This window comes from Dreissena polymorpha, chromosome 4, assembly GCF_020536995.1.
Source record: "Dreissena polymorpha isolate Duluth1 chromosome 4, UMN_Dpol_1.0, whole genome shotgun sequence".
NCBI classification, from domain to species: Eukaryota; Metazoa; Mollusca; class Bivalvia; order Myida; family Dreissenidae; genus Dreissena; species Dreissena polymorpha.
The window spans coordinates 28,125,297-28,137,684 of record NC_068358.1 but is presented as its reverse complement, the minus strand read 5'-3'; the positions used below and the strand labels follow the sequence as shown (position 1 = coordinate 28,137,684).

Below are 12,388 nucleotides of genomic sequence, written 5' to 3'. Positions count from 1 at the left end.
ATGTGCAGCTCCATGAGATACACATGCATGCAAAATATCAAGTTGCTATCTTCTATATTGCAAAAGTTATGGACAATGTTAAAGTTTTCGGACGGACAGACAGACTGACGGATAGTTCAACTGCTATATGCCACCCTACCGGGGGCATAAAAACAAACAATAAACTATAACTAATCATAAATAAACAATGCACGAACAGCAATATATCTATATTCAACACTTTATTATAATAGTAACAATTATTAGGCATGTTATATTTATCACAGCAATATTTAAACTTGCGATACTATAAAAATATGAAATTTATGTAAAACAATGCTTTGAAGATATAATTGTACATTAAATATATTTACTAATTGCTTTTTGTTGTAAAGGACACAACATTTTGGACGCAGCTTTGAAAGAAAAACACAAAAAAAGAAATGCCACCATTCTTTTAACATCTTTTGGAGAAGACCCATATTTCATTTGTATCTTGTATGTGGAATGTTGTTGTAATGGAAATCTACATAGAATATTTCCAATAAATGTATGCTTGTTGAATGAAAATCAAAATTTTCAACAAAGATTTGCACATTTGTTAAGAGTTTATATCTAAGATTTTCAGTACGAGCAGTGATAAACTAAATGCCTGTCAAAATTAACTATAACTACAACAAATAAACAAATCCTCTTATTTGAAGAAAACAACTTTTTCTAGGTTTATCTGATGGATGTAAATAAGTATTTTACTCCCCATTTCCAACATGTATGTTCACAACTTTATTATCACCCAGTTAAGGTAACAAATGTAAAATAAACATTTTTTGATCAGTCAAAATCATAGAAAGTATAAATGAATTTTTTAAGAATATTCATGAATTAAACTTACAATGACAAATATCATTAGTGGTTCTTCTCGTTTAACTATGTAGCATTCTAAAATTTAAACACTTGACTATATAACTATACAAATTTAAGCATCAATCCCAGAAATTGTTTGCATCCTATAAAAGGACTTGTAAAAACTACCTGAACTAAATATAAATAACATATAACGTATGTAATAACAAAACAACAGCATCAACTGTATGGATGACTTGTACAAATACGAATGAATCTAAATTAACCCATTTATGCCTAGTGGACTCTCCCATCCTTCTAAATTGGATCAATTTATTTCCAGAATTAGATATGTCTAGTATATTTATTTCTATATTTAGAATATTTCTTACAGAAATTCATTTAAGCAAACAGCACAGACCCTGATGAGGTCGCATCTGGGTCTACTGTGTTTGCCAAGGCCTTTTTTCTAGATGCTAGGCATAAATGGGTTAAAATAAAACATTAACTTTGTGTACACTTTTTTGTTTGCTGTATAATGGAAAAAAACAAAAACAATTTTAACTGAATATTTTAAAACAAAAACTTAAATGTAAAATAATGGTTTAGAAACTAAAACACACATACATTTAAGTCCACTTGATCTATCATTTAGACCATATAGGCAGTATAAACACACCAAGAGGGAATGAAGACTATGAAGACATTATATATAATTCTGTTTCAAATTTAACAAGACTATTGCCAAGCAATATATTCCCCTACCGGCTCCACCATTGTCAGACATTCCACCATTGTCAGAATTTTTTGTTGTTGTTGCCATAGCAACCAGAATTTTTGACGTAGAAACAAAATGAAATGACGTGAATAATGTCCATATTGCCATCTATCCATGTTTGAAGTTTCATGAAAAAATATTAAGAACATTTAAAGTTATCGCAGGATCCGGAAAAGTGTGACTGACTGACAGACTGACAGACAGACAGAGCGCAAACCATAAGTCCCCTCCGGTAAAACCGGTAGGGGACAAACAAAAATGTATAGTCCTAGTAAGAGATAAGACTGAACAAAGCTCGGATGGAAAATTTTCACACAATTTTTACTTGTAAACAAGTAAACATTTCAGATTATTTTTAAAATAAAATTTCAGATCAATGTTTACATGTGTTATCCAATGTTTTCTTTCCAAGGCTAAAGGTAAACATTTAACAGAGATCTAAAATAAGAACAAGCTCTACATTGCTTAATGTTGAACCGGGCTTTGACTCAATTCTCTATTTCATACTGGCGGGCCTGTTACATTTCATTGGTTGACAGGCATGTAACACTTTTTGATCTGTAAGATATTTTTGTAACATTTTTTGGTCAGCAGGCCTGTTACATTTTATTGGTTGACAGGCATGTCAAATTTTTTTGGTTGGCAGGCATGTAATAATTTTTCAGCAGGCATGTTACATTTTATTGAACAACAGGCATGTAACATTTTATTGGTCGGCGGGAAATCTTACATTTTATGGTCGGCGAGCATGAAACATTTTATTGGTCAGCGGGTATGGAACATTTTATTGGTCACTGGTAATGTAAAAATGTATTGGTCTATAGGAATGAAACATTTTATAAGTCAGTATGAATAAAAAAAATTATTGGTCTTTTGGAATGTAACATTTTATTGGTCGGTTGGCATTTCACATTGTATTGGTCTATAGGAATGTAACATTTTATTGGTCAGGGGCCTGTACAATTTCATTGATTGGCCTGCATGTAACATTTTATTATACAACAGGCATGTAACATTTTATTGGTAGGCTAGCGTGTAACACATTTTTGGCCTCAAGTACCAATACAAAATTTGGGCTTCCTTGGTCAAACAGAATTTTGTTTGACTGATTAAAGCAATTTTAACCATTATTTTAAAAACATTTTAATGGTAAAAGTGAAATGAAATAGCCTCTTTGAGGGATTGTTGGGGAAAAAATAGTTTTTCATACATATTGTCAAATGAACTTGGCAAATAGAGGTCCAGAACAGTTTCTGAATTTTTAAATGTAACAACTATAACAGCCACTGTTAAATAAATTTTAGCTAATGAATAAATCCCTACATGTACATGTATATGAAAACCTTGTTTTCACAGACTCATGTCAATTATGTCTCTAATGTACATACATGTAGCCAACATTATATTAAAAATACAAAGTAACACTAAAATTTATTTAAATGACTAAGTTACATATAAAACCATATGACATACATGTATTACATAATGGTAGTCTAGGTTATACTATATTTGAAATAACTTACACATTTATTGGCACTAAAACCTTCCGTAGGTCTATGGAAAATCACATTGTGTAATAGTGAAACAATACATAAGCTTGAAAATTAAATACATAATAATGCTGATGATGGGGCCTAGCAAATGCGCTTTCATTCAAAATAGAATTTTATGATGTTATGACATGTCTTATTATGTTTTTTATGTGATTGGATGAACTTTGACTTACTCCAGTGAAGTGTGATAAACAAAATATTCACATATCGAGAAAATGAACAAGATGAAATTATCTAGAATGAATAATGTATTTGTTTTAAGTATTTATCAATAAAAGAAAACAGTCTGCTTTGATTGAAATGCTCTCAAACTCCTATTCAAAAACCAGTTCTAAATGTAATAGGAATTTATGTTTGTTGCGCAAATAGATTATCAAATGATCAATAAATATATGGATGATTTTGATAGGCTTAATGCAACATTTTCATAATGTCACAAATTTTAGCATTTCTGGTTAACCGAAAGTAATGATTATAATTATAATAATACAAAACAATATTTCATGTATCAATATGTTTAATGGAAAAGCACAACAATTTAATACTAATGAAGATGGTCCCAACCAATGCTTGAAATGAAATGTAAATAAAAAGCTGTTCATCAAATGACAAAATGGGTGCTTTTAATTGACTAAATGTATCCATCTACCCCCATAGGTTTTTTGCTCCACAACTAAAACTCCCAAAATGCCTTGATATTTTTTTTTTAAACAAACACTATTTGAAAAACTGTGTTGCTCAAATCAACCATAAATCTGTGGTCCAAAAATATTTTAAAATTATTTAAATTAAAGTCAAGACTTTAAATAAATTATTGACAGTTTTTGAGGAAAAAAAACAGTGTATCACAATTAATTTCTATGCATCTCTTGAACAAAACGACTGTAAGAGACTTAAAGTCACACTTAAAGCACTTAATTGTTTTTATATTGCCATTAAACAAATACTTAGTTGGGAATATATCACTTTTATTAACTTTCTCACGTATTGTTGCAAAAAATAATTTCCCACTACTCCTCTTTTTAGCATCATCTTTAACTATCATGGACTGTGCTCTGTGAAAAAAGGGTTTAATGAATGTGCGTAGAGTGTCGTCCCTGATTAGCCTGTGCAGTCTGCACAAGCTAATCAGGGACGACACTTACCGCTTTTATGATATTTAAAAGAGTCTCTTCTTTTCAAAAATCCAGTTTAGGCAGAAAGTGTTGTCCCTGATTAGCCTGAGCGGACTGCACAGGCTAATCTGGGACGATACTTTACTCGCATGCATGATTGCCGCTTTTCACAGAGCACAGCCCATATATTTCACAATACGCCAGAGATTTGATACAACCTGAAAGTAATAAACATTTATAACCGCAAAAAAGCACAGCTATGTATGTTATTAACAGCCAGTCTAGCAAAATCACAGTGCACGCTTATTTCTTGGTGATGAAACCATGGAAACCAAAGGTCAAAAGACGACCCAAGGTCAAAGTTGCTTATTGGTGTTGTCAATGGTCAGAATAACCATCAGTTGGCGCTACTATGGTAACAAGGAATCAAAAGTCACCAAAGGTCAGGAGCCAAGGTCACTCAGGGTCAAGGCTGTTTCAGAGCATGGTCAGTGGTCAGCTGCTGTTTCTTCTTTGTTTTTCGCGCTTGCTGCTTGGAGATTTCTTGTTTCATGATACGCATGGTCTGTCGCTGGTACCGACTTGAGGAGAACACTGGCATGGAGCCTCCGGAGAACAACTCCTGGGTAGACGGACTGACAGTCACCTGCAGCAAGATGGCGGAAAAACTAGTTTTATTATTTTATTATCATTATTTGGCGAATAAACCATTATGATTATTTTATTATTATTGTATTTTTATTATGATCTTATTATTATTGTTTAATTCATGTTTATCCCTTTGTGTGATGAGATAAGCCACATTCTGGGAAAACTGGGCTTAATGCATATGTGTAATGTGTTGTCCCTGATAAGCCTGTGCCAGAGACTGCACAGGCTAATCAGGAACGACACTTTCGGTCTTAACTGGATTTTCTGTTAGAAAGAGACTTTATTTATATGAAAAATGCAATAAAAGCCGAAAGTGTTGTTGCTGGTTAGCCCGTGCAGACTGCACAGGCTTGTCTGGGATGACAGTTTATGCACATGCTGTTTTCCCAGTATAAGGCTCATAAAATCGTCATCACACAGAACAAAATTGTTTAATTTTAATTTTATCCTACTTAGTACTTTTACCTCATATAAAAAGTATTCCAGCACAGTGCCATTGAATTGACAATTTGTTTTCTATAGTTCATAAAATAAAACATTTTAAATCGCTTTTATTTCAACAACATAAGAGGTTTCCATTTTAGTATTGAAAAACAATCTGGTTCTGAATTAATATTTCTATTCAAAGGAAATAAATTGAACCTAAGTTTATTTCTCTAGAGAATATTCACAGTCAACAAACTACATTCACAAATATATGTTTATAAAGCACATTAAAATTTGTTACACTTGCTTTTGTTACTTGTATTTATTTGTATATTTTGATAGTTGCCATTTTATGCAATTTTCATAGTATTACATTTATATATATATGTCAAGGGCTGTGAGTAAATAAAATAGCAAAATATTATGCCTACTGTAAGAACTTAATTTAACAAAGAATCTGCAAGAGAAAAATATTTGAAAGATACAATGAAATTTGTTTAATCAAAATATAAGAGAACAAGAGATGTGTTTGTCAGCAACACAATGCCCCATAATGTGCCGATTTGATTAAAAAATTACCTTTGACCTTAAAGGATGACCTTGACCTTTCACCACTCAAAATGTGCAGCTCCATGAGATACACATGCATGCCAAATATCAAGTTGCTATCTTCAATATTGCAAAAGTTATGACCAAGGTTAAAGTTTTGGGACAGACACACAGACAGACAAGCCAAAAACAATATAACCCCGATCATTCGATCCGGGGGCATAAAAAGAGACAAAGATGGAAATATCTTTTAAAACCCAGAAAGTGAAAACAAACCAAAAGACAATAAAAGCTGCGCCATGAGCGCATGATACGCCCGTCGTTCGCCAATGAAGTAGTAAGGTAATAAATAACCCTTTGAATCATTTTTTTACTTCAGTTTATTTGTATTTGAATACATGGTTTATTTTATAAGTACATGAGCATGGAAATCACGAAATTTTGACGAACAAAGTCCCATAACTCTGGAACGACAATTCAGAATTCCGTCAAAAACGAAAGGGGATCAGGGTTTATCAATATTAAGATTGTGTTGAAATTTGAAAAAAATCCATCGAAGGATATTTGAGCTACAGTAGGACATTCAATGAAATCACGAAATTTTGACGAACAAAGTCCCATAACTCTGGAACGACAATTCAGAATTCCGTCAAAAACGAAAGGGGATCAGGGTTTATCAATATTAAGATTGTGTTAAAATTTGAAGAAAATCTGTCAAAGGATATTTGACGTAGCGTACGACATTAACAGACGGACGGACGGACGGACGGACGGACGGACAGACGGACGCGGGGTATACCATAATACGTCCCGTCATAGACGGGCGTATAAAAAATCCATCGGGGGATATTTGAGCTACGGTAGGATACATGAACAACAATAACATTTAAGGTCACAGTGACCTTGACCTTAGAATGAATGACCTTGAAATGACCAGTGGTCATCTAAGTGTGCTTGCAAACCTTCATGTCAAGTTTGAAGACTCTATGTCCAAGCATACCAAAGTTATAACAATTTTAACATTTTAACATTTAAGGTCACAGTGACCTTGACCTTCAAATGAATGACATTGAAATGACCAGTGGTCATCTTCTAGTACTGGCCAATCTTTATTTCAAGTTTGAAGACTCTAGGTACAAGCATACCAAAGTTATAACATGAAATAAGAACTTTAACATTTTTACATTCAAGGTCACAGTGACCTTGACCTTCAAATGAATGACCTTGAAATGTCCAGGGGTTACTTACTAGTTCTGGCCAACCTTCATGTCAAGTTTCAAGACTCTAGGTCCAAGCATACCAAAGTTATAACAACTTTAACATTTTTACATTCAAGGTCACAGTGACCTTGACCTTCAAATGAATGACCTTGAAATGTCCAGTGGTTACTTACTAGTTCTGGCCAACCTTCATGTCAAGTTTCAAGACTCTAGGTCCAAGCATACCAAAGTTATAACAACTTTAACATTTTTATATAGCTACAGTAGGACATTCAATGAAATCACGAAATTTTGACGAACAAAGTCCCATAACTCTGGAACGACAATTCAGAATTCCGTCAAAAACGAAAGGGGATCAGGGTTTATCAATATTAAGATTGTGTTAAAATTTGAAGAAAATCTGTCAAAGGATATTTGACGTAGCGTACGACATTAACAGACGGACGGACGGACGCGGGGTATACCATAATACGTCCCGTCATAGACGGGCGTATAAAAAACAAACTATATATCAACACACCTGGCAAAATGCAAGGAAGTGTAAAATACAATAGAAATTAGCCTTGTTCTGGTAAAAAGGGGCTTAATGCATGTGCATAAAGGGTTTCCTTAGACTAGCCTGTGCAGTTTGCTGGGACAACACTTTCCGCTTTTATGGAATCTTTGTTTAAAGAAAGTCTTTTCTTACAGAAAATCTAGTTTAGGGAGAAAATGTCATCCATGATTAGCCAGTGCAAACTGCACAGGCTAATCCAGGACACACTTTATGCACATGCATTTAGCCCAATTTTCCCCTGAGAAAACTTCCTAAGCCACACTTTCATGCAAAAATCATCCACTAGAAAAGATATGTAGAGAAATTCAAAATGAATTTTGCAGCAGCCAATGAAGAAAGGGCAAATAAAAGTTCAGCATTATATGCAAAATAAGATATCAGTGTACAAGGATTTTTAACAGATCCTTTAACATATAATTTTTATGTGGAACATACAAAAACCATGAAAGAATTGCCAACAGAAAATAGGAGCATCTTTTAGTCACTTTAACTTGAAAAAAAAGGATCATCATATTACTTCTTTAAATCATAGTTCAAATTTTCAAATAAAATAAGTTAACTTAACATGACTGATATGAATTTTATTTACCATAATAGTTTGGCCAATACATTTCAGAAAAATCATATCGCAGTTTGATTTTTCTGAACATTTACTGTCAGAGTACTGGGAAAATATCAAGAAGTGGTTGTTGTTTTTCTTGGGGATGCATGACAGAAAAAACCCAGCAATCTCACAATTTCTGACCCTGAACATGTGCTGCTGTGAGCTCAAACAGAGTACAAAGAGTGTTTACATCATAACGGGATACTCAATATGTATATATTAATGACTGAAATGCATACACTGTGAAGACATTTAAAACACGTGTGCCCAAAACCACACAACAGTTCTGAGATACAGACTTAACATGGGACAAAATTGCCACAAAACCAGGTTTTCATTGTGAAAAAAAAATCTGATAATGGGAGACAACTCAAACTGAACTTTTGAAATGAACAAACAAAATAACCCCCTTTGTAAGTTTGTTTCAAAATAAATCTATTTTTAGTCGTGGTGAACAAATGTGCCAAATGATTTTAAAATCTCACAATGAATGACATAGTTATGGCCCGGACAAGCTCATTTATGGCCATTTTTGACCTTTGAACTCAAAGTGTGACCTTGACCTCGAGATATCGACGTAATTCTTTCGCGCGACACACCCTCTCATGATGGTGAACAATGAAAAAAAAATCTGATAAAGGGAGACAACTCAAACTGAACTTTTGAAATGAACAAACAAAATTAACCCCCTTTGTAAGTTAGTTTCAAAATAAATCTATTTTTAGTTGTGGCGACCTTGACATTGGAGATATTGATGTGATTCTTTCGTGCGACACACCGTCCCATGATGGTGAACAAATGTGCCAAATGATTTTAAAATCTCACAATGAATGACATAGTTATGGCCTGGACAAGCTCATTTATGGCCATTTTTGACCTTTGAACTCAAAGTGTGACCTTGACCTTGGAGATATCGATGTTTTTCGCGCAACGCACTGTCTAATGATGGTGAACAAATGTGCCAAATGATTTTAAAATCTGACAATGAACGACAAAGTTATAAAAGGACAAGCTTGTTCCGCCCGCCAGCCCGCCCGCCGACATTCGCCAATCTAATAACCAGTTTTTTCCTTCAGAAAACCCGGTTAACAATATTCAAAATTTGACCCATAAACATGCTTCTACAAACATTCCATTCTAAATCTGTTTGAAACATTGAAAAGAAAAGAAAGAAAAGATTTCTGGAACAGAATGTCAACTTAAATGTACATGATTTAAAGTAATGGAATGTAAAATCAATAAGTTTCTTAATTTTTCTCTTTATTTCATTCTTTCTTTATTATATTTTTTCAACAACTATTACATTTGTATTATTAAACAGTTTATAGGTGTTCATTGGGGGAAAAAACAAAGACTGAAACAATGTCATACTTCTGACTGAAGTAATGTCACACTTCTGACTTAAAGCGAGATTATACGATTTTTATATGTGTTGAATTGTAATATTATTGATACAAATATGTTATAATAACACACAATATGCAAGAAAAATGATGCATTTAAGACGAATTTCATAAAATACAGCAAATACAAATTAACGTCCCGAGCCGATTGTGACGAAGATAATTCGTACATATTTTCCTACAATAACCGATGCATTCGTCTTTTTGGTAAGTGTTCGTGTGTCGTATGAACCGATATCGCTGCAGGAATTTCAAATGAACCGTTAAACTAAATTTAGATTCACATCATACATGCATGATATATATGATGGCGAAATCGGCTGAACAGCCTTTTTCGATTTCAGAATAAATATCTGGCTTATTTAGCATTTTTCGACACATGTTCTTCTTAACTTTCATTTTAGTTTATATTGAAATATATGTATAATAAGTTTTTTACACATTTTATATTTATTAATAAATATTTGACAAGATCGTATATACCCGCTTTAAGTAATGTCACACTTCTGACTGAAGTAATGTCACACTTTTGACTAAAATCATGTAACATTTCAGAACTGTTCTCCAAAGAAGCTCATGTCTAGAAAAAGTGCCTTTAAAATTGTTCACCTTAAGCCCCTGAACAATTTTTCTACCTGGCTCTGAGAAAATGGGGCTGAATGCATGTACAAAAAGAATTGTTCCAGATAAGCCTGCGCAGTCTTCACAGGCTTAATCAGGGACAACACTTTCCGCCTCATCTGGAGTTACAATAAGAAGAGACTTCCTCTAAACTAAAAATTCAATAAAAGTGGAAATAATAGTCTCTGACTGCACAGGCTAATCTGGGACCACACTTAACACACATGCATTAAGCCCCCTTTTCACAGAGCGCGGCTCATTTCTACCTGGCTTTATGCCGCTTGTGGACAGTGGGCCGTGGGCATGTGTCCTCAAAACAGTACATACCCTGCATCTCACTAGAATATTTTAAACAAATGACCGTTGAACAGCAGCAGGGTGGTAGAGGCAAACAAGAGATGTGTTCGTCAGAAACACAATGCCCCCTATTGTGCCGCTTTTAAATAAAATTTCAATACATCATTTTGCAGGTTTAGAATTATCTCCCTTTTAAAGCTTATTACTTCCCTTGGATTGTATTTTTTTACTTTTGACCTTGAAGGATGACCTTGACCTTTTAGCACTCAAAATGAGCAGCTCCATGAGATACAGATGCATGCCAAATATCAAGTTGCTATCTTCAATATTGCAAAAGTTTCCTACTGGGGGCATAAAAACGATTCATAGTGGGTAAATTCCAGGACCTGATAAACTTCAAAATACAGACACATGAGTGGGTAATTTCAAACTGCAAAAGTTGTCAGAAGCCAACGCTATTTACCAAGGGTAATTTAAACAAGAGCTGTCACCATAGGATGACATATGCCCCCTGTAAACGCTTTGATAGAAGTTATGAGCATTTTTCGAAACCTAAACGCAGATTTTGACACCTAAACGTGGACCCTAAGTTCAAGGTCAAGGTCACAGGGGTAAAAATGTATGGCGTATGGAAAGGCCTTTTCCATATACACATGCATACCAAATATGGAGGTTATATCTCAAGGGACCTAGAAGTTATGAGCATTTTTCGAAACCTAAACGCAGATTTTGAAACCTAAACGCGGACCATATATAAGTTCAAGGTCAAGGTCACAGGGGTAAAATTGTTTGTGCGTATGGAAAGGCCTTGTCCATATACACATGCATACCAAATATGAAGGTTAAATCTCAAGGGACATAGAAGTTATGAGCATTTTTCAAAACCTAAACACAAAGTGTGACAGACAGACGGATGGACGGACGGACAGTCCGATCACTATATGCCCTCCTTCAGGGGAATAAAAATACTGGCAGTAGTCAACTTTTGAGAGGGTACTTTTAAGCAATAACAGTTGTCAAAAGACAGTTTGCTGATAGGGTAATTTAAAACAGTAAAAGTTTGCAGAATTCAACATTTCTTTGAGTGAGTCATTTAAAACTTTGGCACAAGTCAACAGTCTTTTTAGAGAGTATATAATTTCAAACAGTAACAGTTGGTAAAAGTAAACAGTCTATTGAAAGGGTAATTTCAAATTGTAACATTCAGCAAAAGTCAACAGTGTTTTGAGAGGGTAATTTCCAACAGTAACATTTGCAGATGTCAAACATCTTATGAGAGGGTAATTTCAGTTACAGTCGGCAGAAAGCAACAGTCTTTATTAAAAGGGTAATTTCAAACAGTTGTCAGAAGGAAAAAGTCTTCTAAGACGGTAAATTTAATCAGTGACAGTTTGCAGAAGTCAACAGACTTTTCAGAGGGTAATTTCAAACAGATGCAGCAGTAAAAACTCACATTTTGGCCATGGTTGCCCACCCTTGTTGTTCCAATACTTTTTGTACAAAGAACTCTTTACTTTCCGTAGTGGAACCCCATTGTAATGCCTCAATAAATTGTTTATTTGCTTTGCAGTATACATTGAATTCATCGAAACCTAAAATTGAAGCTTCAAAACAGGAATGATTCATACCCATTTTCTAATGGTATGCTTATTTATAATATTAATTTTTATTAACAAACCTTCAGTGTTGGAATATTGCTAAATTTTTAAGAAAAAATTAGTACTGGTCATGTTTTGTTATTTGTACATTTCTGTTTCATAGCAGAACCAATACACGTTGCCATTAATAAACAT

The 12,388-nt window shown here is 33.9% G+C and overlaps 1 protein-coding gene across 4 annotated transcripts in view; it reads right to left on the bottom strand.

Moving 5' to 3' along the window:
* Nucleotides 1-204: 204 nt before the first annotated feature.
* The window catches only part of LOC127877774 (tubulin monoglutamylase TTLL4-like), a 98,571-nt gene continuing 86,387 nt past the window's right edge, over nucleotides 205-12,388 (bottom strand). For 3 of the 4 annotated variants that reach the window (XM_052424004.1, XM_052424006.1, XM_052424005.1), the window contains one exon: nucleotides 205-4,914. Coding sequence is in view for 2 of the 4 variants with exons in the window: in XM_052424005.1 (XP_052279965.1) it covers nucleotides 4,911-4,914 (4 nt within the window). In the remaining 2 variants the exon portion in view is untranslated. Of the gene's footprint in view, nucleotides 4,915-10,564; nucleotides 10,637-12,388 lie in introns of all 4 variants that reach the window. The other variant, XM_052424003.1, reaches the window with a different exon arrangement.